Raw genomic sequence first — 24,774 nt, 5'->3', positions numbered from 1 at the left:
TACCGATAACCAATCTGACATCATTTTTTTGGCAAAAGATTTACATCAGACTGTCTAATCATTCTGTAACTCAGAACATGCTTTTATCATGCCACATCCCAGACCAATTGAATTCGTTATCATCCCAGTACAGCATATTCATTTTAACTAGTGACATAAGAACATTGCAGTGAACTCCATTTGATCCAAATGACACATTATCATCCTCTCTGATGGGTACTTCATGGTAAGTCATTAATTCATCTTTGGTGAGATACACAATGATCTTGTGGAAATTTCCTGGAAAACAACCCCTTCCCATCCCTACTCTTGTAACTAAACAAGATCTTTCAGCATTAGAATTTCATTCCTCAGTTACATCTTGCTAAACCTAACCAGTAGTCTTCACGTCTCGCACAGGACTTACACTGAAGTATCAGACCTGTCTCATAACGCAGTAATGGCATTATGAAACACTCTTTGTTTGAGCTTCTGCAGTGCCCCAAAAAGGCTGCTGTCAAGTGCAGACATTTTGCAAAGACTCACTCTGGTTAGGTGCTCCCACACTTCTGCAAGCAAAGCCTCTCTCCCAGTAGTTCATGAATACATGTCACACGTTTCTACTGCTAGTATTAACTTTTGTCTTCAGGCAGTCCCACTCCAAGCACAAAATGCTTCCCTGTTAAATACTTCAGTGGTCCCCACATCACCCCCAGATTTGTTGATTTTAAGTTTCCTGTGGAGCTTTCTGTCCAAAGACACCATTTAGAGCCCTTTTGCTTATAGGATCCTGATAGTCTTAACAGTTAATACCACATAGGGTTGGGCTCTACTAAAATGTGCATCTATCCCCTTTAAATAGTTAATCCGTTTGATATCCATATTCTATGCTGTTTACTCACAGCATGCAATAAAAGTAGAGTAGGGGAAAGCTCTTATCCACAGAAAACTCCAGTGAGCTTAAATCTCACAGATATTTTTCTCCTCATTTTGAGAAACAAAGACCCAAACAGTCCTCTCAATATTTCAGCTTGCTGCAAGCTAGCCACAAAAAAAAAAAAAAAAAAAAAAAAAAAATTGACTCAATGAGCAACAGTATAAAAGATTCAGCTTCAGGATAATTGATCAAGAATGTACTCTTCAAGTTGCTAAATTGCTAAGGTAGCACATATACTAAAAATGTTTAGACAATATTTCCTCTTAGACTGAGCAGTAAATCTGTTTGTGACATGGAAAGACAAAATCAGACAAGGTGTTGAAACAGATGCCAACAATTTTATACAAGGAATGTCATGGCTGCTTTCTTTGTGCATTAACATGATAGTAAAGGCTCATGCATAAACAGCACACAGAGCACAGCCTACAAACCAAGAACACATTGCTCGCCCATTAAAATAATAAGACGACTTTGAAGCACACAATTATGCTGGATGTGCAGAACGTGTTTTAAAGAGAGGATTTCTACCTACTCGTGCCCTCCATTGGGCAACTGTCAGTTTATGGCAGACTTTGCTTATTAAAATGTTAGATAGTCCCCAGAAAACTTGGTCAGTACAGAAGGTGTCCTGGAAGTCTTCAAATCTACTTCCATGCGCTGGCTGGATATAGTTGCGAAGGGGCAATCACTCTGTACATTCTTTCAGAGACAAGTGAGAACTACTCCTTACAAGGAAAAAGTCAGAATGCTTGTTCAGAAGATAAAGTCTTTTATAGCAGTTAATTTAATAATACAGGCCTAAAACAGGGTATTGGGCACTCATCTACACAAGAGCACATTTAATAAGCTGGGGAAAAAATACCACAGTTTCAGGACATTGCATCAAATTCCAGCCACTCCAAGAAGAGACAAGTCTCCTGTGGTAGAAGTATTCTTGACTATATAAGTCAACAACAAATAATTTTAGGCAGTTCAATCCACAATGGTCTCTTACTTCTTATAACTGGAACCACAAATCCACAGTACAAGACAGTATTAATTAGGTTAAGTCGTGGTTTTGATAATAAAAATCAGTGAATTCAATGCAGTCCTTTAATAAAAGGATGAAGTCCAGTGAGTGCCACTTGCTAGGAGCAAAGAAGAAAGGTTCCCATTTTCCAGGTGGTTTCATAAGCTCATATTATTAGAAAAAAAAAGTACATCAAATCTGTGCATTTTCTATACAACCATGTCTGAGAACCCAGAGGTTCCATAGAATCAGAGATCTTTTTCAAAAGTGGGAAAAAAAGAAAAATCACAACCCAAGCAAATCAAACTTCTTATCTCAGAATTGCCTACACAACTTGTTCTCTTGTTCTGCTCTGTACAAAACTTAATTGCGACAAGCTGGCAAACCTGAAAAAAAAAACAAAAAACCTGAGTATATGAGAACATTGCCAGGGAGAGCAAGACCCTGCCACCTTTTGATCTGGTATTGAAGTCAAGATGGCAAACTCAGAACGCTTTGCCTTGTGCCATATGATTTGCTTTACCTTTAAAAGCTCTACTGGTCTCTACCAGAGGGTCATTTCAACTTAATACCTCTTGCACTGCAAGACCACTGTTCATATCGTAGTTCAAACAAACTTTCTAATGAACAGCCAGGAGCATGGCACATCCAGATGCAGGGTTGCTTGAATTACCAGGTGTAATTCATACAATCAGCATTGGAGATGCCTGTGATTCCCTGGCAGCACGGAGTCCAGACCTTCCTCACATGGCATCATGATCAGTAAGACATTCCAGAAGCAGAATCAGAAGGCTGTACGTCTGATTCAACATGGCAAGGAACACCATCATCCATCATTTGAACTAGGAATACTCAAAGCTTCATTAGACAACTGCATTCTTAATATGCTAAATTATACATATATATAGATATATATATATATATAGTTAAATTGGAATAAAATATACTGGATTTTGGTTTGCTCATTTACAAGGGAGCTCCTTCCCTTCCCCAGTTAGTTTGTAATTAAAACCTAACAGCTGAACTGAAGTTCATTCCCAGCATTCCAAGATGGATATAATACATGAGAGGAGGCCAAAGACTGGAAACATGCACTCTGGCTGCAAAAGGTTAAGAAGTGAAAGGGAGACCAAATATTTTCCTTTGTAACCCTGAGAACATAAGGAATTGCAAAGATCTGGAGATGAGCCTGGGGTTAAAGGTCACCAGGCTTTTTATTGCAGTTAAAGCAGACTCGGACTGGGTGATCCCATCCACGAGAAGGAACCGCTCTGCGGTCATGTGAGCACTCATCACAGAATCCCTGGCCACAGGCCCGACAGTGGTGTTTGGAGAGCTTGATGCTGAATTCCTTCCGGCAGTTGTGGCAGTGCAGGATTTCATGGTCTGGTACCCAGTATGCAGGTCGGGCAGCATCTTTTACCAGACCTATGGAGGAAGTGGCAGGGGGAGAAAATTTGTGAAAATAAGCACATGAAGAACACCTCCATACCTTCTCTGCCGAAGGTGGAAATCTTCACACACTACAGGTCGTAACACTGCCACAGGGAATAAAATCTACTGACACTACCTCAGTGTAACAGATGGACAGAACAGCCTAAACGTTCTGTCCACCCCTCCTCAAAGGAACACTGTTTTTCCTTAAGCTCTAGTATCTTCCCTTACTCACACTTTCAGAAGTTGAGACAATTGCTTTTTCCTAACTTCAGTTTCGACTGTGGCCAAGAAAACAGCCATCCAGCCAAACATTCAGAAACATGTGTACAATCTAAACTGGGGAAGATATTTACTCTTCCTTTCATTGAGTTAGCCAACGAACAGCCCACACAGCTGATGGTGGGACACACTGTAGGCAAAATAACAAAGTGATGATACGGGCAATGAATAGGAGGAAATTCCAACAACAGAAGATTCAGATGAAAGGTGTTTGATGACATGCCTGAACTGCTACCCAGCACATGAAAGAGCAGCAAACTCTCATTGTACTAAGGTCATCACTAAGGATCACATTACTGATCACATTTCCATAATTACAAGCTTGCACAGCTCAATTCTCAGCTCCCCCAGCAGAAGTACCAAATGACAGCAGTTTCCACGAACACATTTGAAGGCACTCTGCATCTCTGGCATAAAACCAAGCCTGACAAAATGCTTCCTAATTGGCCATTCCTTAGGGAACTGACCGGTAGGTCACTGCAGAGATGCATCAGGGCAGCATGAATTATTTGCAGTTCACACACACAGGCTGGAACTACAGGGAGAAAAAAGAAGTTACAGACTGCAGAAACAGCATGCTGAAAATCAAGGAGAAACATCAGCTCTAGAACTCTCAACCAACAGCAGTATCATACTGGAAGTGCAAGCATATCATACAGTATCTTAAAGTTTAGTCTGAAGTTTTACCTTATGAAATCAATTAGACATAAGATTTATCAAAAGAGAGCAGAACTCACCTAAGGGAATGTCCATGGCTGTTACCACTGCTCCAAGAGTGTTCTGCACAGCTTCCCCCACCTTCCTGGCAATAAGCGTGCCCCCTTCTTCATCTGAAGGCAGCTCAGCCACATCTGCATGGCACAAGAATAAAGGGCTCAGTGTCTATTTCTAGCACAATTTCTGCCAAATTTCAGTTCATTTGCATTGCAAAAACCCAAAAGCAGCAAACCCAAGCGAGAGCTTGGGATCTCTCCTCAGTCTTTATCACCTAAATCCCCAATTTTTGATTGCAAAGTTTTCGCTTTTATTTCAGAAAAAAAGTACAAAACACAGACTACTGAACCAGCAGCATCTCTGCTCTGATGGTCAACTCTGTACCATCAACAGGTGTTGGAAAAAGGAAGCAAAGATCCAATTAGAAAGTAACTCTATCAGCGAGTAAAATATCTGGTAACTTGTTGCAAGGGTCCTCTTCCTGCCAAAAGTCATCAAGCTCTTGGGCCTCAATACTAAAAGCTCTAAGCCAAATCCAACTTGAACTATGCTGTTCACACCCAGTGAGAACTGTGATCCAGGAGCCAAGGATAAAGACTTCAGACCATTTCCCAGGGATAATTCTGTCACAGTCAACTCAAAATTACCTAACTGGATGCCCCTGTTTTCATAGCAGTTGTCACACACGCGCACTGGTGCTGGTCCCCAGCCTCGCTCAGGCACAGGACGGGTCTTGGAAGAACAGCCATCACAGAAGCCCTCTCCACAGGCCCGGCAGTGATGTTTAGTGTCATTATCTTTAAAAGGCGTGTTGCACTTATTACAACTCTGATCAGGATAATGTAGAAAGAAAAACTGTTAGCTTGATCTTCCATAAGGGTCTCATAGCAGAAAAATAAAGAGCAGAATCCCAGGATGGCATTACTCAGAGTGAAATTGTGATAAATATAGTTCACATAAGACTTGTGTAATATCAGCCCCACATCAAGGAAGTGACTCAGATAGGTGTATATACAGCAGATAAGCCAATAGGTTGCTATGATCCCTTCAGTCACAACCACAAACAATTACAGCCACATCATGTGGGGCTGAATGGTGGGTACTAGGTCTCAGAGGGTTGTAAGAATTCAGAAGGCTTTTATCACTGAGGTAGTTAACAGTTTCCTTTAAGACACAGAGAATCCCTTTCTAGTTCAACTGTTGGGTTCAGTTGTTGCGCAACTGGTATGAAACCAGAGTTAAATCTCTGCACTTACAAAAATAGCACTATCAACCACAAAAGCGAGATTTAAGATACTGATTCTTTGCTTCTAAGAGCAAGTTCATGCTAGCTAGGATTTTTAATGATGATTCTGCTGAGAGAAAAGGTAACAAGAAGAAGAGAGAAAACTGTTTATATGGCAGGGCTGGGCAGAATCTCTGTTCGTTCTTCCTCTGACTAAGTCAAGAATGGAAAAAGTTGAAAGCAATTCAGTTTTTCCAAAACTGTAGGACAAGGACTTGGTGCAGTAAAACAAGTAGTATTTGGAATATACAAAATGCAAAAAGATAAGGAAAAAATTTTAGCTATGCAAAGCTTTTCTCTACAGTATGGAAGTACAGCAGCTGCTACTTACCAGGATCTGAGAGTTGGGTCTCCAGTAAGCCGGGGCAATCTGATCTGTTAACCAGGAGGTCACAGCTTTTGTGGGTCCCAGGCTAAGTTCAGATACTGATTGTGCCATGAAATTCATCCCATCCAGTAAACGCTGGGCTGCATTGTTGTTGTCTTTCAGAAAGCCATCCGTCTGAAATAAAGCAGGCATTAATTTGAGAATAAAATCAGGGAAACCTGATTTTTTCAAAGGCAGGTGGCTCCACAACCCACTGCTGCCATTACACTGAGCAGCAGGCATGATAAAAATTTCACCAGCTCCACTCCAAAACACAGTTATAATGGTGTAATATTCATACAAAGTACTCATGAAACAGTTGACGTGCCAATTTTAGACAGCCAAAAAATGAGAAGTCCCTGCAAAGGTTCTTCTAAACAACAGAGACAAGAGACCTGCTCTAAGAAACCTGCTCTAATGAGCATTGAGCCATTTTCTCCGAAGTACAGAATAACCACCACACATGCTAGATACAGAATATCCAGCAACCAGACTTACCCCTGGCCAGACATGTTCAATTTCTGTCCTCACCACAGTATTTACAGGATCTTGGTTGCCAAACCAGTACTGTCGGCTGCGGTACACCACTCCACAGTTGGGGCACTCAATCACATATCTGTAGGAGAGTATTTAAAGGAAGACAGGTGATCTCAGTGAGATACTGAAAGTCCAGAACACTAGGCAGAGTAGAAGCAACAGGCAGCACAGAGATCTTAGCTGCAGTACTCACCCTGACCAAGCATATTTGGCAAGGCCTAGCCAAGGTGAGTCAGTGGAAGCAGAGGTTTTTGGCACCACACTAACCTCCATTCCTCGTTCATAGCAGGCCTATAACACAAAGGATCAATTAAAACTGCATTCTTTGGAATCCCAGACACTAGGTATTGCAGCTGTTTGGCTGCAAAAAGCATGCAATTGGCTTACAGTGGTCTCCACAACAAAGAGGCCACTCATTAAAGCCTATGAAAGAAACCACTATCAGTTATTACATCTGGTAAATATCTCTGCTGTACTGAAAACCACGATGATGGCCGAAAACCTTTCTTATCCTATGCACATCCCATAGAAAAATTACCTAATACCAAGCAATGGCCATAAGCAAGTAAAGAGAATAACTGCATGCAGTGCATAGAAGGTTAATATCACCCACGTTTAGAGCAGATGGGCTCCCAATTTAGCTAGCAAGGTGACAGTTACTTGTAATGGTGATGATCTTTAAGCAAAAAATACAAGTTCAACAGGAATTAATTTTCCTTGTCAAAGCCAGGGCAACTCTCCCATTCAGAGTAATGCAAGAAAACAGGCCCATGCCTGTGATGTTCCTCATTCACTGAGGCATCCTTTCCTTCTTTATTCTTCAGACTCTGTTGTTGTCTCTACTCACCTTGCAAGTATAGACTCTGTTGTCATACTGGTGAGAGTATCTGCATCGACTTTTGGATTCATGAGGGACTCCTTCCTTTGTGTGGTTCATGCTCTTCTTACAGCCACACCTGAGTATACAAGAGCAAGCCATGCGCTGATATTGTTAGATACTGAACAGATGTCAGTAAGAGTTCATTTATGTTACTATCTTGCATTTGTATAGGTGTTTTAACCCCAACAACTGTACATAAAGCAACATTGTCACATACCTATCACTGAAAGGCAGGCTGTTTGGAAGGAGCTGTAGCAGCTGCTTTGCAATACAAAGCAACATCACACAACAATTTAGTACAGAAAATGATCACTGTAGCCAATTTAAATTTCACGGATAATTTTTAGTAGGGCAAATCAAGCTTGGAAATTGGCCGGAACAGTATTAATACTGCAGCCTTTCCAAAGAGCTGCTAGGAATTCTCTAACGAACATAAAAGAGTATGAACGTAGCACTACAGTATATTTAAGAGAGAACACTTCTTCAGCCATAGTAACATTGTACTGCTATAGTACTTTACAGACTCAGAACACTTGCTGGCTCAGTCTCCAGGCTTTTTCCACAGGGCTACAAGCCAAACTCTAGTCAAACCTGGGGCTTGACTAGTCACAGTGTAGTCCTGTAATGATGTATGCTTTAATACTGTTTATTTAATAAAAAAAAGAAATCATTGTAGTAGGTGTCAGGTCAGATTTTCTTAGGCATTCTTTCCTTCTAAGCCCCATGTACAGTTCTCAGTCAAGTTACTCATGAACCAATTGTAGAAAGGATATGGGCAGAAGAGGTCTGTAGCAATTCACAAAAATAGTGTAGGCAAAGGCCACATATCATATGCAGCTGGGACACAGCAATAGCAGCCATCCAATTAACACGTGTCTAATCTCAGAAGAATTCTGTCTGTACTATCTATTATCAGATATGTCAGTTGTCAAAACATCTACAGCAGAAGAATATAAAGTTCCTATGACCAGAACAACACTATCTTTTAGAAGAATGAGGGTGCCTTTGTCATCCACTTACCCACAGCTGAGACAAACAGAGGAACATGTGAAATATTCATCTGGAAAGAAAGAGCTATGAGCCATCTGGTCATCAGGGATTTCCCCACTAAACCGGTCACTTAGAGCCTGTGAAACAGAGAAGAATGGATGAAACTGGAATGGACTGAGAGCAATACAAACATTTTACAAATTTTTCCCCACAAAAGAATGGGTGATTCTTCTGGAAGCAAAGGCGGAGAGAGGGAGGGCACACAGCTAACAAATTCTGTCTTGCTAACCTGGAAACTAAGACAAAAATTAGAAACCAATCAAGAGAGACAATTTTGTGCTTGTATTGAAATAAGCTGAATGCTTTTAAAACACTCACTGGTTAAAATTGGGAGACACCTCTAGAGGCCATCCTATTAAACACCCTGCTCAGGGAAGGCCATTCAGAACAGAATGCCCAGGACCAAGTCCTAGCAGCTTTTGAACATCTCCAAGGAGGAGACTCCACAGTCTCTGGGTGGTTGCCTGTAGCACTACTCAGTCAACCTCACAGCAAAAAAGTATTTCCTGATGTTCAGTTGGAACCCTGCATTTCAGCTCTAGTCCATTGCCTCTAACTAAAAGGAGCCTGTATTGTGGAAGCTTACAGGAGACTTTGAAGATCCGTGTACATGTTAGAAAACAGAACATGAGGAAATGTTCCCTGTCCCTCAACTCAAACTACTGCCTTGAGTTTTCCTCTGGTTGTTTGAATAATTGTTCTTCTCTAGGCTGGTAAAACTACAGAAGCAAGACATAGGGATTTGTCCCATTTCTTGGGAGCACCTTAGCCTTGGCAGACAAAACTTTTTCAGTTTTGTTGGGTGTTATGACAAAAACAAGTAGATATGTAAGCACTGACAAAGCAATTATTTTCTGATTTCGCAGAACTTCAAGGAAATTATCAGTAAGATCTCTTTCAAACTTGACTAATACTGGCCAAAGGATTCAAAAGTTACAGGGGATGGACAAAGATGTCTAGCAAATCTTATGCCCTCAAGAAGCAAAGCAAAAATGTGAATTTGTGTTCAGTAGCGATGTGAACACAGCAACCATCTTAACAACATGAACTGAGGTGTACTAGCAGCTATATCTGATACTTCCTTCCTTGATTATTACAATTAGTTCTTAGAAAATCCAGTTTTATTAACCATTATTAACCACTCCAGCTGCTTTTCCCCTGTAGACTGTCTGCTCCCAGCACAAGGAACTGTGTATATGCTATGCTGATGCTTCCTTCTGCATTTCAGATAACTCAAGTACCAGATAGTTGAAATCATCTGTTTCAGTGGCCGGAAGGCCACCAACACTGTCACTTTCTGCAGATATGCTCCCAGTGGCCCCATCCTTGGCTAACAGGAATGCTTTTCCAGGCCAATAAGAATACACTGCCAATCAGGCAGACACAGCAATATGGAGAAACCTGTAGACCAAACTGTAAATTTTTAAGACCTGAAAATCCCTCCTTCACTCTGACAGGGTGAGCCTTCGAAGAAAATTACCAGCTTCTCTCTCCACCAATTCCTTTTCATCAGCCTTCTGATCTGATGCTGCATTCTGAAACAATACAATATTTGGCTTCATCCTATCTAGTTTCCTAGCTACTAACACATCTCCTTCCTCCTTTTTGTCTCCTAGCCCTTGGGTTACACTACACTCAATGTTATGCTTTGCAAATCATTAACTCCCTCTAAATTATTTGCATTCTCCCCCCTTGTGCTGAAGAATTTCACCAATAATTCCTTCTGGGCCTCCTGTTTGTAAATCACTGTCATTATATGCTCACCACTCACAGCATACGTTTGTTTTTTCTTCTCCAATAAGTTTCTTCCCAGCTCACTTTTTTGCTTTTGCTTTGGTTTGCTCTTCAACTTTTCTTGACATCACAGGGCCTCAGTTATGGTGGGTGGTTCTTGGTTTTTGTTGGCTGTTTTTATTATTGTTGTTTGCTTTTTTAAAGTAAAAGCTACCTAACCTACTTGGTTGTTACACAAAATCATTACCTTCAAAGACTTGCTTTATTTCCAGATATCTGCCATTCTCTGACACTAGTTCACTTACTCTAGCTTTATTAGCTGCAACTAACAGTTACCAGCAACAGTGACAGGAGTAAAGATCATAATGAACTGATCTCCAAACTAGAGGACTTACCTTTAATGCTTTGTAGATAACTCCAGGCTGTCTAGGTGACCGAGTTGTATTGTTCTCCAGCTGCTGCTCCACAGCTCGCCTAAGTCCAGAGAAATCTGTTGGAGGATTGTACGTCCTTGTTCCCTTGTAATGAATTGAGCTGAAAGCTTCAGGAAAACAGCTTAGCTTCCGAAACCGATCTTGAATGAGCTTCTCAGGAACTTCAGAAGGATGATCTGTATTTAAAGGCATCAGGAAGTATATAAACAACTGATGGTTTAAAATACACATTTAAATTGCACAGTACTTTCATATGCAACACTGTGCTAGCTCTCCTAATTAATTTTTCTAACACATCTGGAATGTAGCTATCATTACATTTTACAAGTAGAGAAAGAAAAACAAAAACTGTTTCCAAAAGCAGACTCTTTTCTGATATGCAGTTTTAGATTCTAAGACCAGGTTTCATAGAGACTGCAAATTCACAGGTAAAACTGGAACATCTAGATTTGGAAACACAGAATCAACTTATAACATGATATAACACAAGTCCATGTCAGCACACTTGCTATACTAAGTTACAGTCTGGTGAAAAGAGCTAGCAAGCCCTAGCACCTGCTAAGTGGAGGACATGAACCTTATATGAGCAAGGAAGACTGAGTCTCCACCAACCCTTAGTACAACGTGAAGCGCTTTATAACCTGCCACAACAGTTTGGATCTCATAGAGCTGACCACTGTTTTCTGCCTGTTGTCATGCACCTGCTGTACGTATCAGAATAACACAGGTTTCTTCTTCCCTGTCCTGAAACCATAAACACTCATCTTGCAATTATCTGTCAGGATGGATGGTTGCAGCTTATTGCAAACCCACATATTATAAGTTTTCTTTCCTATTCCTACCATGATCAGAGTGATCATGAAAACATTTCTTCTTTTTTTTTTTTTTTCCCCACTCCTCTGACTTTTCACACGGGAGCAACGATCATTGTGAGTCACTGAATCTGACCTGATGAAGCGTCAAACTTCAAGAACTATATGAAATTCTCCATTGCTAATAAGCAAATTGCTACATAACAAAAGGAACTGCCATGGCAGGTAAGTTAAAGATAATTAAAAAGGCACTCAGATAATCATCATATAGAATTTCAAGTTCTAATAGCTCAAGATCTCACCAGTTAGAAAGGCCAAAATGAGAGTGTGGCCAGCAGGGAGCTACTGTGGCATTACACAATAGAAGACTCCCAGATGTTCACAGGTAGCAGAACTGAGTCTTACTGCAAGCCAGTTCATAAGGGCTTTTGCTCAAAGAATCAGAAACGGACAGAAGGAATGAAGAAAGGTTTCATCATTTCTTTTGAAATATGGAAGAAGTGAGCCCAGGAGAAGCAGCTTACATCCCTGCATAGTCAAAAACAAAATCTGCCTTGACATGTCTGAGTATATTTCACTCAGACATGCAAATAAAACAAATAATTGAAATACACATAATCCAGTAAAGCACAAGTTAAATCGAAAGCATTGGTAAAGAACATTGAAAGTGATGGGAATAATACCGTGCCAGTCCTGCTGCTTTGTCCATACCAAATATGCACACAGAGAAAATGGTGTCAAACCATCAACTCTGCACCACCACAATCTCAGTCCCAACCTCATACTGGCCTCATAATCACTCTGACTCATGGAATTTGAAAGAGTAGGTTGAAGGTACTGTATTGATACTCATCAGTTTTACTATTCTTTCTCTTCCTAGTATCTACATATAGCCTGGCTTTTTTAATTGCCTTTCTCTACCCCTCCTTCCCCCCCCCCCTTTTTTTTTTTTTTTTTTTTGCAACAGGATCCTCTATATCCCTGCCAAAATCCCAGGGTGTCAATTTTCACCTTTGCCTGACATATCACCCACACTGAGGATCGTGCATTATGACCCCTCCCAAGGCTGGCAGAACTCCCATCATGACCAGCCAGTGCCAACGCCCAGCTGGCTAAGAGGATTATTCTAGCTGATCTAGGATAGTCCACCATTATGGAACACTCTGCTGTTGCCACAGCCTGGCTCACAGACTGGAACTACTGAGAGCAAAACTCAAACCACATCTTCTGCGTGGTAGCAAAGAGCACTGAATATTCAGTGCAACCTGGTAATCTATTGATAGCATCTAGCATATCAGTTAGTCACTTTTTACTGCCTACTTACCAGAGCCCAGTAGCTTGGTGTACACAGTCTCATGGAAGATGATGACACCTGGACCCAAAGTTGACAGAGGAACATCTAGGCCACACCGGGCTGTGGTAGCTTTTAGCTCCTTGGTGAAATGTTTTAAATAAGCCTCTGAGGCATCACCAAGGAATTTGAAGAGATCATTGTGGAGCCTGTCAGCACGAGTACGGTAGATGACAAGGTCAGAGATGGCCAGGACCTTCAGCAGCAGCCGTGTTCTCTGGCTGAGGTTCACGGTGGCCCCCAGGAGGCCCTCTGTATCAATTACCACCACTTTGCGGACAGGGTCATAGGCTGCCCAGACTCCGACCGTGCAGGACTCTTGGGCTGGAGATGTCTTGAAGACTTCCCGGCCATAGAAGAAAGCGTGGTTAAGGGTGTGAGACTTGCCATCCCCTGTGTTCCCAAAGATGGACACTACCTTTAGATGCTGGTCAGGACTACAGTCCAGTTTCTTAATAAAGTCTTCCTCATTCCTTACCTTCAAAAGAAAACAACAACATCAACAAAAAAGAAATATTATAGCTATGCAATTGGAGCAGACAACTCAGACAGCATAGCTGGTTCCAGGATTCCTAACACTAATGAGCAATTACTTTGTGTTCAGATTGTCTGAAGTTTTTGAAGCACTGAGGATTCAAAAGCAAAATACTAGAAAGCAGCTTTGTAACACATACACATCAATGGGACGTAGGCCATTTCATCACGTTGCTGTTTTGAAGTGATGCCTCACTGTAACTACCTGCCTCTACTATAATGTCACCTAGCTCCCTGAGGTAGTCTTCTTTTAGAGATAAGAGCAAAAACCTGCTGCCAAGCCTGCCTGCTTCAAGCCTGAAGTGTGGCAGATGCCCCCAGTAGCACAGGTCTCCTGGCAAGCGTCTGAACTCAAGTGCAGAGCAGGTAAATGCTTTTGTCACCTTATCTTGCACCATTCAGAGTCTGAGCACCTGTTCAAGGAAAAGAAGCCCTTTCCTTTGTTCAGCCATGCTGCATCCATCCCGCAGCAGGAGGCTGTCAGACATTTTCTCCCCTGGTTTGCCAAGCACAGCCTCATAAAGGCTCTCCAGCTGGCAAAGCCTTGTGGGACAAAAAGGAAAATGAAAGAAGCAGCAAAGCTGTGCCCTGAAGCCAGGTGACTGAAGAAGGTCATACTGGCTTTTACAAGTATGATACAACAACTGCAATAGTCCGTTTCATAATTTACTGTATTGTTTTTTCACAAAAAAAAATAAAAAATAAAAACCATACAACAACAAAAACAACTCTCCCATGACAAGCACCATGGTATTTACAACAGAGAGTAGAACATTTTCTGTTCAGATACTAGAGCAACAGGAAACAGATAAACTCAGCAATTAAACAATTTCTGACTTTATATGGGAAATTCTTGTTTTCCTCACAGAGTCCTGCCTTGACTATCAAAGATTTCATGTTTCTAGTTATGGTTGCTTAGCACTTGATTTTCCATCTTCCAACAAGTTTTTACTCCACATACTACATGACAGGGAAAAATATGATGATCATTTTTTGAGAAGGATTTGAATGCATCTCCACCATCACAATCCTCATCTCAATGAATCCGAGGCAGCCAGAAGGCACAGACTTCAGACTGCTTCAGTGGCTGGAGGCTCCTTGGCTACTCGCCCTCCACCCCCTCAGTAAGCAGTCTTGGCAAGTCTCATGATACCAGAGCCACACAGGCCACGAGGTAATGAACGGTTTCTTCCTATAAGTTTATTCTTGGATCATAAATGAGTTTTAGACTCATCCAGCCTCTGGTCAACTCCAGAGTCCGGACTTTGAAAGAAAAACATAAAACAGCCAGTGCACCAGGCTGTGGTTGGGAATTGTGTTCAGAAAGAAAAACAGCTACTCATTGGCTCAAAGCATTCAAGGCAGTCTCACAGTGTACAAAAGACAAGGAAATAAAGAAATGAAAATGCTTTAATTATAGTATTTTCTTTTATCTGTGGGAGGCCATTGAGACACTCAAAATTTACACACATAAGAGAGGGTCTGCTTTTTTGGTAGCTGTGATTATTGGCTCGTTATCATTATGGTAGCTGAGATGACAGGTTCAGTTTCAATCAGTACCTCTGGAGATGCCTCTGTGGATAAAAGCAAGTTCTTGATTCATGAGATAGCTCCAAAAAACAATCACTGATGTGGCTATATAAAAATATCAATGTATATAAGCAAAGAGGAATATGGTCAAAAGCAACATAATCTGGAACTCCTGCCTCCCAAACTTCTCACCAAAAGGGTGGCAGGCTTTTTGCCAGAGTCAGTGTCTGATCAGACCTAATGACTCTGGTAATTCACTCTGTAAGCAGCACAAGGAAATGTCAGTCTTCTCCAAGCAGTTTAAACATAGGAAGAGCAACAGCTAAGGTAGTCTAGGCAGCACTGGTTATTATGCTGGTACCGGGTTGAGAGAATGTCTGCAAAGGGCTAAGTCAGCAATGTCAAAAGATAAAAGAACCATAAGGACCACAGGGATAAGGGTAATCTGCAAAGCATTCCCACCAGTAAGAAATGTGAGTCAGCTCACACAAACTCCACTGTATCTGAGATTGTCCCAGGCCAAGCTAATGCAAATCTTTACAACAGCCACTGTTCAGTCTGCTTTAACAATGGACCCTGCCAGAGCAACTTAATGCAAGAAGAGTTGGATTGCTGAGCTAGAGGGAGAGTTGATTCCAGGTCAATAATGAGCTGACTTCAGGAGCAATTCAGACATCACCTAGGAGCACACGAATACACTGAAGTGCAGCTTGTACAATATTCTCATAGGTCTCTAAAAGCTGAGAACTCAAACAAGAAAAGGGTACTTTCCTGCACGCTTTATCAGCTCTCAGGGCTTCCTGAATAGTGGTTTCATCCGGATGCTCACATCTGACACGGAACCAGTAAGCCTATCCTATTGGGGTTGTCACACCCCTTTGCAACCCCTGTGCAGTTTCATTAAGACCGTTAAAGACAGGATGGACGCACTATGTGTGTTGAAGCACTTGGGGCTCCAGTCCTATTTCTTCAGTTTCTCCCCCTCATCTCTAAAGAACTTTGCTTGGTACCACTTTCTGATGCATGTGCAAAGAACTCATGCTGCCACTGCTGTTATGCTCCCCTGCTGCTCAAGAGCTCCACATCTGACATGAACAGCAGTGTGTAAATATGAGAGCTTCCTTAAATCCCATAGCAATGACAAACAGGAATGAAAACTTTGTACATCTACCTAAGATGAGTCATCTTTCTTCAATTCCTTTTCTATTTCTCTGAAGTATTTTGTCATTTCCAGTGTCAGAGACTCATTTACACTTTTGTTATGGATCTTAGAAAAAGATTAGCTTCTAAAAAGAAAAGTTTCTACACCATCACAGGTTAGAATCTTGGTCAGCCTTATTTTCCACCTTGGACCACATTTCTTTGACGATTGTCATTTGGCCAGAGTTGAATCAAACTGAAAGTGAAGGCTTTCAGCAGGAAGAAATGAAAGCTTTAGAGTCCTCTCTAAAGAGGATACAAAAACCTCACACCACATTACTGTGGAATGCATTTAGATCTCAATCCTCCTTGTCACTCATACTCTGAGATGCATTATACCTAAGAAAACACATTTCCTAGCTCCAAGCCGTAATAAAATTAGAACTGTTTAAGAAAAGTCTAGAAACAAGAACTGATAAAATTACATTCCTGACCAGGAATTTCTTGGAAACGTTATTCAAACAATAACAAATTAAAGCTTAGGAACAAAACGCATAAAGGACATCAGAGTTTCCAAAGACCTGTACTCATACAACTTTAGCTCTGCCTCTGGGCAAAACACATGAAGTGAATCTGACATTTTTAAATCAGTTTTCTCCACTTAAAACTATTTATGAAGCCTTAAAGTTGGCTGAAATTCATGGAAGTGATGCACAAAACTACAGCTGTGCCACAATGACACAGTAGTTGAAAACAAAAATCTAGGTGCATTTCTAGAGGTTGAGGTCTTGCATATTAATTATAATACAATATTATTTCACCCAGCAGACTCTTAAATATTGTTACCGTTTTTATTTTCAGTAATCTCATTCATTGTCAAGAGAACAGTGGGTATTAGCATTTTTAAGATTGTAGTCCTACAAAGCCTCAGGACCAACCCCTGGGTGACCCAACACTGGATGCAAAGAAGGAAAATCAAAGGTGGAGACTGACAAACCCTGAGGATTTAAGGTGAGATTCCAACACTCCTCAGCTGCATACAGTTTTGGATCTCATTCTCTGCACTGGGTGCAGGTCCAGCTCCAATGTAAAAAGCACTTATGTCTGAATTCTAAGAAGAAATTTATTTGGACCCACTGATTTTGCCTTGACTGCAGTAACAGCCATGAGTTCTTTTGAGATTTGTTCTGTTTGGCTTTGTACTCATCCATGAAAACACTGTTACCCAACTGAAAATCCTTTTCAGACAAAAACTATCCTGTTCCTTCCCACAGCTCTGGCACAAGAATGGGCAGTGAAATGCATGGGTTTGTCCACATACAAACAGAACAAGTTTCAACATGACATACAGGTCCCTGCAAAGGGCAGAGGCAGTCCCTTAGTGAAGCCGTTGTCTATCAGTTACAGGACTCTTATCTCTGTCTCTTTCAGGAAAGAGTTAAATCCTGCATATCAAACCTAACTGAGAAAATAGACTATTTCAAGGGCTTTAAGACATTTGGGGATACATTTGGGAGGAGGGGGGGAGGGAAGTGGGGAGGGAATAAAATAAAAACAACTATTACGAGTGGATGGGAGGTAATTTAACTTTATTGGAGCCCTCTCTAACCCAAGAGGGAATATTGACTGAAATATTGTTTTTAGCAGATAATCTACCCTTGCAGATAACAAATGAGTTGAAAAAACATCTGAAAGCGGATGACTATACAAAAACCTGTAAGCTATTTGCTAACTGAAAACCTACATTTTCCCCTCTTCCTTTTGGAAGATCTCAAAATTAACAGACTTCAAGGTAAATGCAACTGCAAAATAATGTTATTTCAAGAGTGTCACTGAACTCTTACAGAGAACTGTAAACAAAGCAGTAGAGATCATTATCCTGTTCTCTAAGTACTCTTTCAGTTCTGTCCAGATGGTCATTTGGTCACACAGTTACCACCCTCGTGTCATAGCTGTAGCAGCAGAGGCACATCCAGTTGGAGAGACATACCCAAAAGACAGCAAGTCAGCGAGTTGCAGCCATAACAATTAGCTTTGCTAAATACTAAGCATAATTACCTGCATGGACACTGTGATACCACTGTCCCTGTTACAAGGGGAATTCAGAAACTTACTTGCATTGCAATTGCACTTTCAGAAAATAGTTACTTCAGTTATTTTCCCAACTGCAGGGTGTTTTGGTGGACAGGTCAAGGGAACATGATAACTTGCCTTTATTTGATCCCAAAGCAAGGCAATAATAACCCAAAAAAAAAAAAGTAAAAGGTGCACTATAATAATACCCGTGTCCCATTGACTTGTACAAAGCAAGATGGTGCAAGATGGAAATGGAAGTGGTAGAGGGGCTGGAGAAGAATACTCTGCCAGATCCCTTGTCTTAAAGGAGCTGCGTATTTGTTGAATGAACTACTCTTTTCCTTTCTTCTAAAATCACTCTTCAAAATACTGGTGTGTATCTGGGGAAGAAAGAGCACTCCCAACATCCTATTGCAAAGTAGTCATCTTACTTCATTTTGGGGACAGAAAGCTAGTGCACTGAATTGTAGAAGACAGAACTGCAAAACTGGTAACACAGCAGGATGGGAAAAATCCCAAAAGCACTGTTGCAAGAAAAGCTCTCAGAAGTGCAAACAGAAGGAATTCATCAATAGTACAACAGGGATCAGGAACAGATATTACAAGTTCTGATCCAATAGATCACACTGACCTAAAAAATACAGATCCTTCAACATTTCCTCTTCTTCCTTTGTATTCATGGTAAATACACCAGCTGTGACTCTTCTGGCTACAGGACATGGACTAAAATCCCAAGAAACTCACAGGAGACAGGAAAAAAAAAAAAAAAAAAGACAAAACAACATTTTCCCAAAAAGTTGAGCAAGACTGCAAGACTGTCATAGAAACTAGCAGTATGCGTTAGACAAATGTTTGTTTTGTTTGTTTGTTTTACTACAATGGCAAGCAACAAAACTTAGATTTTGATCTTCTCTTAGCAGAGAAGACATAAACCAGCTTGTACTGACCCACAAAAAGCACTTCATTAGAAAGTGTAGTTCCTAGCAACTCTCCATTGTCTCATCTCTAGGAGTTAGGCAGGCTCAAGTCAGGATGTGATAAGGAAAAACACAACAGTGCTTCCATCAAGTTTACAGCAGGTGCAACAGCAGCAAAGCAGGCAACGCCCTGAGGAGCTATCATTCAGTACACGCAACTTTCTAACAAGAGGTGACACAAAGAGTATGGACTGCTACACTGTTAGAAGTCAGTTATTGTACAAAATGCTCTGTATTTAAATAAAGACTGTGGGTCATTTTGTCATCTAGCTATTTGCAGAGCAATAGATAGGTCCTGCTAAGTATTTGCTGAGGGAAAGAGCTTAACCCTTTAAGTGTCTAACCCTGCTAGCCAGAATAAAAAGAACTCAGGAACGGGGCTGCATCTAGGAAATGTAGCTATCCATGCCTTGGTAACTAAAGAAACATACATCAGAGGGGATATCACAATGCAGATCCAGAAATAAATATATGGTACTTTCTCCCATACAAATTATACTACTGGGGATGTTATAAAGACTTTCTTTTCTCCCTATCTCCTTGATAAGACAGGTTATAAAGTCAATTCATTTTATTTTCTTTTAAACTCAGAGAATGGATAATTTCTTGCACTAGAGAGTTTCTAGTCAAATATCAGTAACTCCAAGATAGACTAGTAACAGTCAAGCATTTTCCCTGTCTGCTCTAGTCGATAAAAGACTTTTTGCCATTTGCATAAATTACACGTCCTCAATTACAGCTTTGGACACAGTGTTATAGCAGAAGCCACTGATGGCACGACAACAAAGTTCTGATCCCGCGGTAGCTCTTGACATCTGTCCCCCAAGATAAAGCTATCAAGTTGTTGTTATGCCTTGTTAAGCACTTCTTCTCTCTTGCCTCAGAAGTAGCAGCAAAGAGCTCACTGTACAACCAACACATAACTCTCCACTCTGTTGCAAACATGTTGTATAAAGACCAAGCAGAAATTGCTGCTGTTCCAGAAACTACATAAACATTAAGTACAAGGAAGAAACAAAGATCAGTGTAAAAGCTTGAGAGGCAGTGAGAAAGTATCACAGTTCAAAATGAAGATTACAACCTCAATCATGAATTCATTGTTGCATTTTGTTGTGTTGTTCCTTACCAGTATAAGTGTAAATAACATTTTAAAGTGTGATCAAATAATTGATTCTCTAAATTCTCTAAAGAAATGCCTCCCACATGCAAAGGGCTGCCCTAATGATCATAAAATGGAGCTTGTTCGAAAATTCAGCAAGTTTGAGGCAAGAGATGAAAGTGGACACTTTATCAGAACAGAAGATTCAGTTGGGAGATTTACACTTATAAGAGAAGTAGGCACCGATTCAGTATTTGTTCTAACATAGCAAAAAAGGAGAGCAGTGACAAAGATCAAAGCAATTGACTAAGGAAACAGTCACCACAATATCACTTTGAGTAGAGATAAACATGGAAGATAGAACGTGTCCAAAACAACTAACAAATGGATGCTGCAGTCATCAAGAACAATTAGACTGAAGTGTCAGCTTCAGATATGTGACAGACAAGGCCAGAAATGTAATATTGTGCAAAATGAAACTGCAAAACTATAATACAGCCTGAGGAAAAAGACCAAGAATGGGGTCCAAGCAGCAAAAGATGCCAATTTGTAAAATATGGAGAAGAGGGTTTGTTTTTTTCCAGTTCTAGAAGGAGGAAAGGAAATATCAGTAGTATAAGCCAAGATGGCTGGGGACGTAGTCACAAGACATAGTGCTGTGTGGTGTGTAAGACAACAGCAGCTGGACTCCAGGAGGAACAGCCTCTCTCTGGTTCTTTCACAGACTTGCAGAATGAGATTGAATTTAACCTTCAGAAGCACTTCCTTACATGAGATAATAAATCTCTTTTTGAGGCGCTCAGATACAGTGCTGTGATACGAACATCACAAAGAAGCCTGCACTTCACAGGGATGAACTTCAGCTAATCAGTTCTCTCCAAACTTCTGCTGCAGAAACAATGGTTTAAAATGGGACCTTTCCCACCTTGAAGTGGATTTGAAGCAAGCCTAAGAACTCCTCAGCTTTTTGAGCTTACAGTTACGTCTGCAAAGTGCAAAAAGCTCAAAGCTTTTTAATTGAAAACTTACAAACTGCTTGGAGACTTGGCTGTGAGCTGTCACATAAGCAGTCAGCTGTGAAAAAAGAACATCACTGAAGATGGAAGAATTGACTCAGGACCTCAATAAGAAGCAAGATCATTTTCAGAGAGCTTTTTCAACCCTGTTCTGATCAAGTTGTTAACACCTTATAGAGGACCACGGCAGTTCCAATAAGGAAGTTGGCTTTATTGCCCATGACATTTAAATAGGAAAGCACTTGCTTGCAAGAGGCAGCCAAAGGCCTGCCCCAATAAGGCTTACAGATTCATGAGTATAAAAATAACTTAAAACAGTAGAACCAGAAGCAACCACAGCTTGTGAGGAGTCTTCCAGGACAGCCCTGTTCTAAGGCATTTCAGAACTTGCTCTAGAACCTAGATGAAGACTATTGAAAAATCTACATCTTGAAGAGATAATTGCATCTGCCACAAATTATATGAAAATTTATGTGTGCTTAGAGGAAGCACACATGTTTAGGATTGCTTCGACACCTGAAACTCCATCATCCAGTCCACAGTCACCATCATTCTTTCTCCCCTTAAGCCTCAGTACACCCGTTTTTTATGACTGGCAGCATGAACGTGTTAAATTAAGGCACAGATACAGCCATCAGGTGAATACACATTTTATTTCAGTGCCTCCTGAATGAGGTTTAACATGAAAGTTGCAAATCAAACCAGAACATGAAACCAAATTTTTAGTTGGGTAATTAACCACTCTATGACTTTCACATGCTGTTGTTTTTACATTTGTAAAGTGTTTATGCTTACCAAAAATAAAGACCAACAGAAAAATGAAGTAAATGCATGCACTGTCTGCTAGTCCTTAAAATAGTCTCCTGAGAAGCTGTTCCTAGTTCTATTTCTATCATTACAAACCAGACCCATACCAAATGGACGGCCAAAGGCTAACATGGAACAACATTTGTGACCAGCAACATTGCTTAACCATGGCATCTGTAAGACTCATCTGGTCCACAGTCATGATTCCTTACAGGACCCTTACTTCTACTTGATCCTGTTCCTAACCATCAGATGGATTTACTGGTGGTGAAAGAGGTAGTGGGGTGCTTTCATCTTCCCACTAATGCTGCTTGGTACAGTGGCCACTCCTCATCATAAGTCACATCTGCTGCCAGCACTCCCATTTGCATTCCTCTCCACACAATTTTGTTCAGGAATGATCAACACCTTGCACGTAGAGTTATTTATTTTAGTTGTATGTGGCCCAATACAGTCAATTCTCTCACCTAGAGAATTTGCCGAGTCTCAGAGGAGGCTCTTGCCACACGAAAGATCTTCATGAACTTGCCTTTCGAGAAACCACTGGGTCTCTTTGGCCCAAGACACTCATTCAGTGCCAGGAACCAGCCATTCACAATTTGTTACTGTTGCTGCCAGTAACACTTCAAGCATTAATCACTCATCTCCCTAACACATCAGACGAAAATACAAACAAAGGATCTCACCTGTCAAACAGGCTACAGTAGCTCTTACCTGAATCTCCTCAGTTTCATCCACCAAGAGGAAACTCACAACTTTCTCAGCCATCTTCCTTCTCCTGGTCTCCTCATCCATCTCCTCCTCTTCCTGCTCCTGGGCTTTGCCAGCGTGGTACACGGTGACGGGGTGCTTCCTCCTGTTCCCCCCAGCATGCGTTCTCTTCTGACATTCTACACAGAGGTTGATTTTGCACACCTGGCACCTCACCGCTGCTATCTGTCTTGATCCCGTCATACTGGCATGCATGATGTTCCCATTGGCACCTTTGCAGGAGTCACAGTAAGGGACATGGCCAGGCCTTATACGGGTCCTTTCATGGTTCCGGAGCCTTTCTGGCTGGTGTAGCTCCTCTTCGCAGCGCTGGCACTGCAGACTCCTGCACTCATCACACTCAAAGACCGCTTCATCTGTCCCACTGCAAACGTAGCTCTCCTGGCAGAGCAGGGTCGTGTTCTGGCCCTTCTCTGCAGTCTGCGTGTGGGCGCTCATCTTCAGATTTCTTTAAAGCAGCGATCTTCCCTCCTGGTTGTGCTTTAAGTAACAATACGGGGGAAAGTCAGTTCCAAATTCAGTATTTTTCACAGGGGAAAAAAACAACAGGAATTCTGTCCGTACTTAATTCTAAGTTACTAAGAGATGTTTCTGTGAGATTCACACATCAACTTGCCTTCCTGGGAGCCCTTTTAGGCACAGGTGAAGTTCTTCTCCCACCTAAGCTGAAAGCATGTGGTTGGTTTAATTTGTTGTTATACCCAAATGCTGGCACCTGTTCTTTCACTCCATGACTTGCTTTCAATGGTAGGACAAAACCAGCCAGGTGTCCCTGGGCAGATGAGGGCAAGGATTTCCCTAAAGCAAAGAGCAGAAAGAGACATTAGTACTGCAGAAGAAAGAAAGCCATTAGAAATGCACAAGTACATATATATGTACACACGGGGTTGTGTCAATACTAGAAAATTCTTTCACCCCGAGCTAAGCTCCTCCTTCAGAGTTCACAGTATTTATTTATTCGCCGGAAATTTCCCGACGCGCTCTGCCAGCCCCAACTCTCCGCACGCCCCGGCGGTGCCGAGCAGCCCCGGTCACAGGAGGCTTCTCTTCCCCTCCCTCCCATTTCCATCCCATCCCCCCCGCTGCCGCACGGCCCCCGGAGACGCGCCCGCCGCCTTTGTGCGCGACGCGCTCCGGGGCCCGGCCTCTACCTCTGCCCGCGGCCCCGGGGCGGCGCCGGCCGGGCGGTGCGGAGCCGTCGGCCCCGTTGCGTAACGGCGGTGCGCCCAGCACCTACCTCGGGCCGCGGCCGGAGCGCTGCCGGGAGCCGCGCTGCCGGGAGCCGCGCCGCCGAACAAAGGCGACCCCGAGCGGGGCGCCGCGGGCCGGGCTATTGTTTACAGTCCCGCGGCTGCCCGCCTTCCCCTTCCTCCCCCGGCGCCCGGTGACCAAGGAGTCGGCTCCCGGCCGCCGCTTCCTCCGCCCCGCCTCGGCGGCCGCGGGGCGCCCGCTTCTCCTCCCCCGGCGGCCGGGGCGGGCCCCGAGCATGCAGGCGAGGCGCCCGGCGGGCAGGGAGGGCAGGACCGGGGCGCCCGCCGCCACCGCCCTGTGCCCGCTCCGCTGTTGTCAGCGGGATCAGCTGATCGCGGGGATCCTCGGGCTTGTTGCTCACTGCGGAGACGGGAAGCAGCGGCGGGAGCGCCGGGAGCTGTAGTCCGGCCTCACGAGGCGCGCCTCGGCGCGGCGCCTGCTGGGGGTTGTAGTGCCAGGAGGTCCGGCCCGCCATCTTGTCCGCGGCGGGACAGCGACGCTGCCCTCACGTTGTTTTTCTTTATGTGCCTGGCCGAGGAAGGCCTGACAAGGAGCAGCGCTTGCTCTTCCTCCTCTCAGATGGATTTTGGCTGGCTGGCCGAAATGCCAATGGGTGCTCAATGGAGCAGGATCTGTGGCTTCAGCAAGCTGATGCATCAGTATCCATAGAAAGGCAGCTAGAAATTGCTCTGCTACTTGGTCCAGTGGTTTGGTTTTTACTTATAGAAGGAGTTAATTACATAACTGGATATCTATGTTAATAGCAGT

The 24,774-nt window shown here is 42.4% G+C and overlaps 1 protein-coding gene across 1 annotated transcript; it reads right to left on the bottom strand.

The window, feature by feature from the left end:
• Positions 1-1,234: 1,234 nt before the first annotated feature.
• Positions 1,235-24,407, bottom strand: ZFYVE1 (zinc finger FYVE-type containing 1). The gene is made up of 13 exons (XM_085224890.1): positions 23,993-24,407; positions 23,372-23,553; positions 22,699-23,235; positions 12,779-13,283; positions 10,604-10,818; positions 8,445-8,551; positions 7,392-7,500; positions 6,738-6,835; positions 6,506-6,623; positions 5,972-6,142; positions 5,003-5,183; positions 4,379-4,492; positions 1,235-3,353 (listed from the first exon to the last, which is right to left on the bottom strand). The coding sequence occupies exons 3-13, from the start codon at positions 23,191-23,193 to the stop codon at positions 3,121-3,123; spliced, it is 2,346 nt and encodes a 781-aa protein (XP_085081016.1). The 5' UTR covers positions 23,194-23,235; positions 23,372-23,553; positions 23,993-24,407; the 3' UTR covers positions 1,235-3,120.
• Between the last annotated feature and the right edge of the window lie 367 nt (positions 24,408-24,774).

Source organism: Meleagris gallopavo, chromosome 5, assembly GCF_905368555.1.
Source record: "Meleagris gallopavo chromosome 5, MGAL_WU_HG_1.1, whole genome shotgun sequence".
NCBI classification, from domain to species: domain Eukaryota; kingdom Metazoa; phylum Chordata; class Aves; order Galliformes; family Phasianidae; genus Meleagris; species Meleagris gallopavo.
This window is presented reverse-complemented; position numbering and strand designations above follow the sequence as displayed.

What these genes read in the sequence shown, in the direction of transcription:
- ZFYVE1 (XM_085224890.1), bottom strand. Translation starts at nt 23,193, where the DNA reads ATGAGCGCCCACACGCAGACTGCAGAGAAGGGCCAGAACACGACCCTG. An exon ending in TCTGTTTGTCTCAGCTGTGG is followed by an intron (nt 7,501 to 8,444) that starts GTAAGTGGATGA and finishes TTGTATACTCAG; the next exon opens with GTGTGGCTGTAAGAAGAGCA. An exon ending in ACAGAGTCTATACTTGCAAG is followed by an intron (nt 6,836 to 7,391) that starts GTGAGTAGAGAC and finishes TTTGTGTTATAG; the next exon opens with GCCTGCTATGAACGAGGAAT.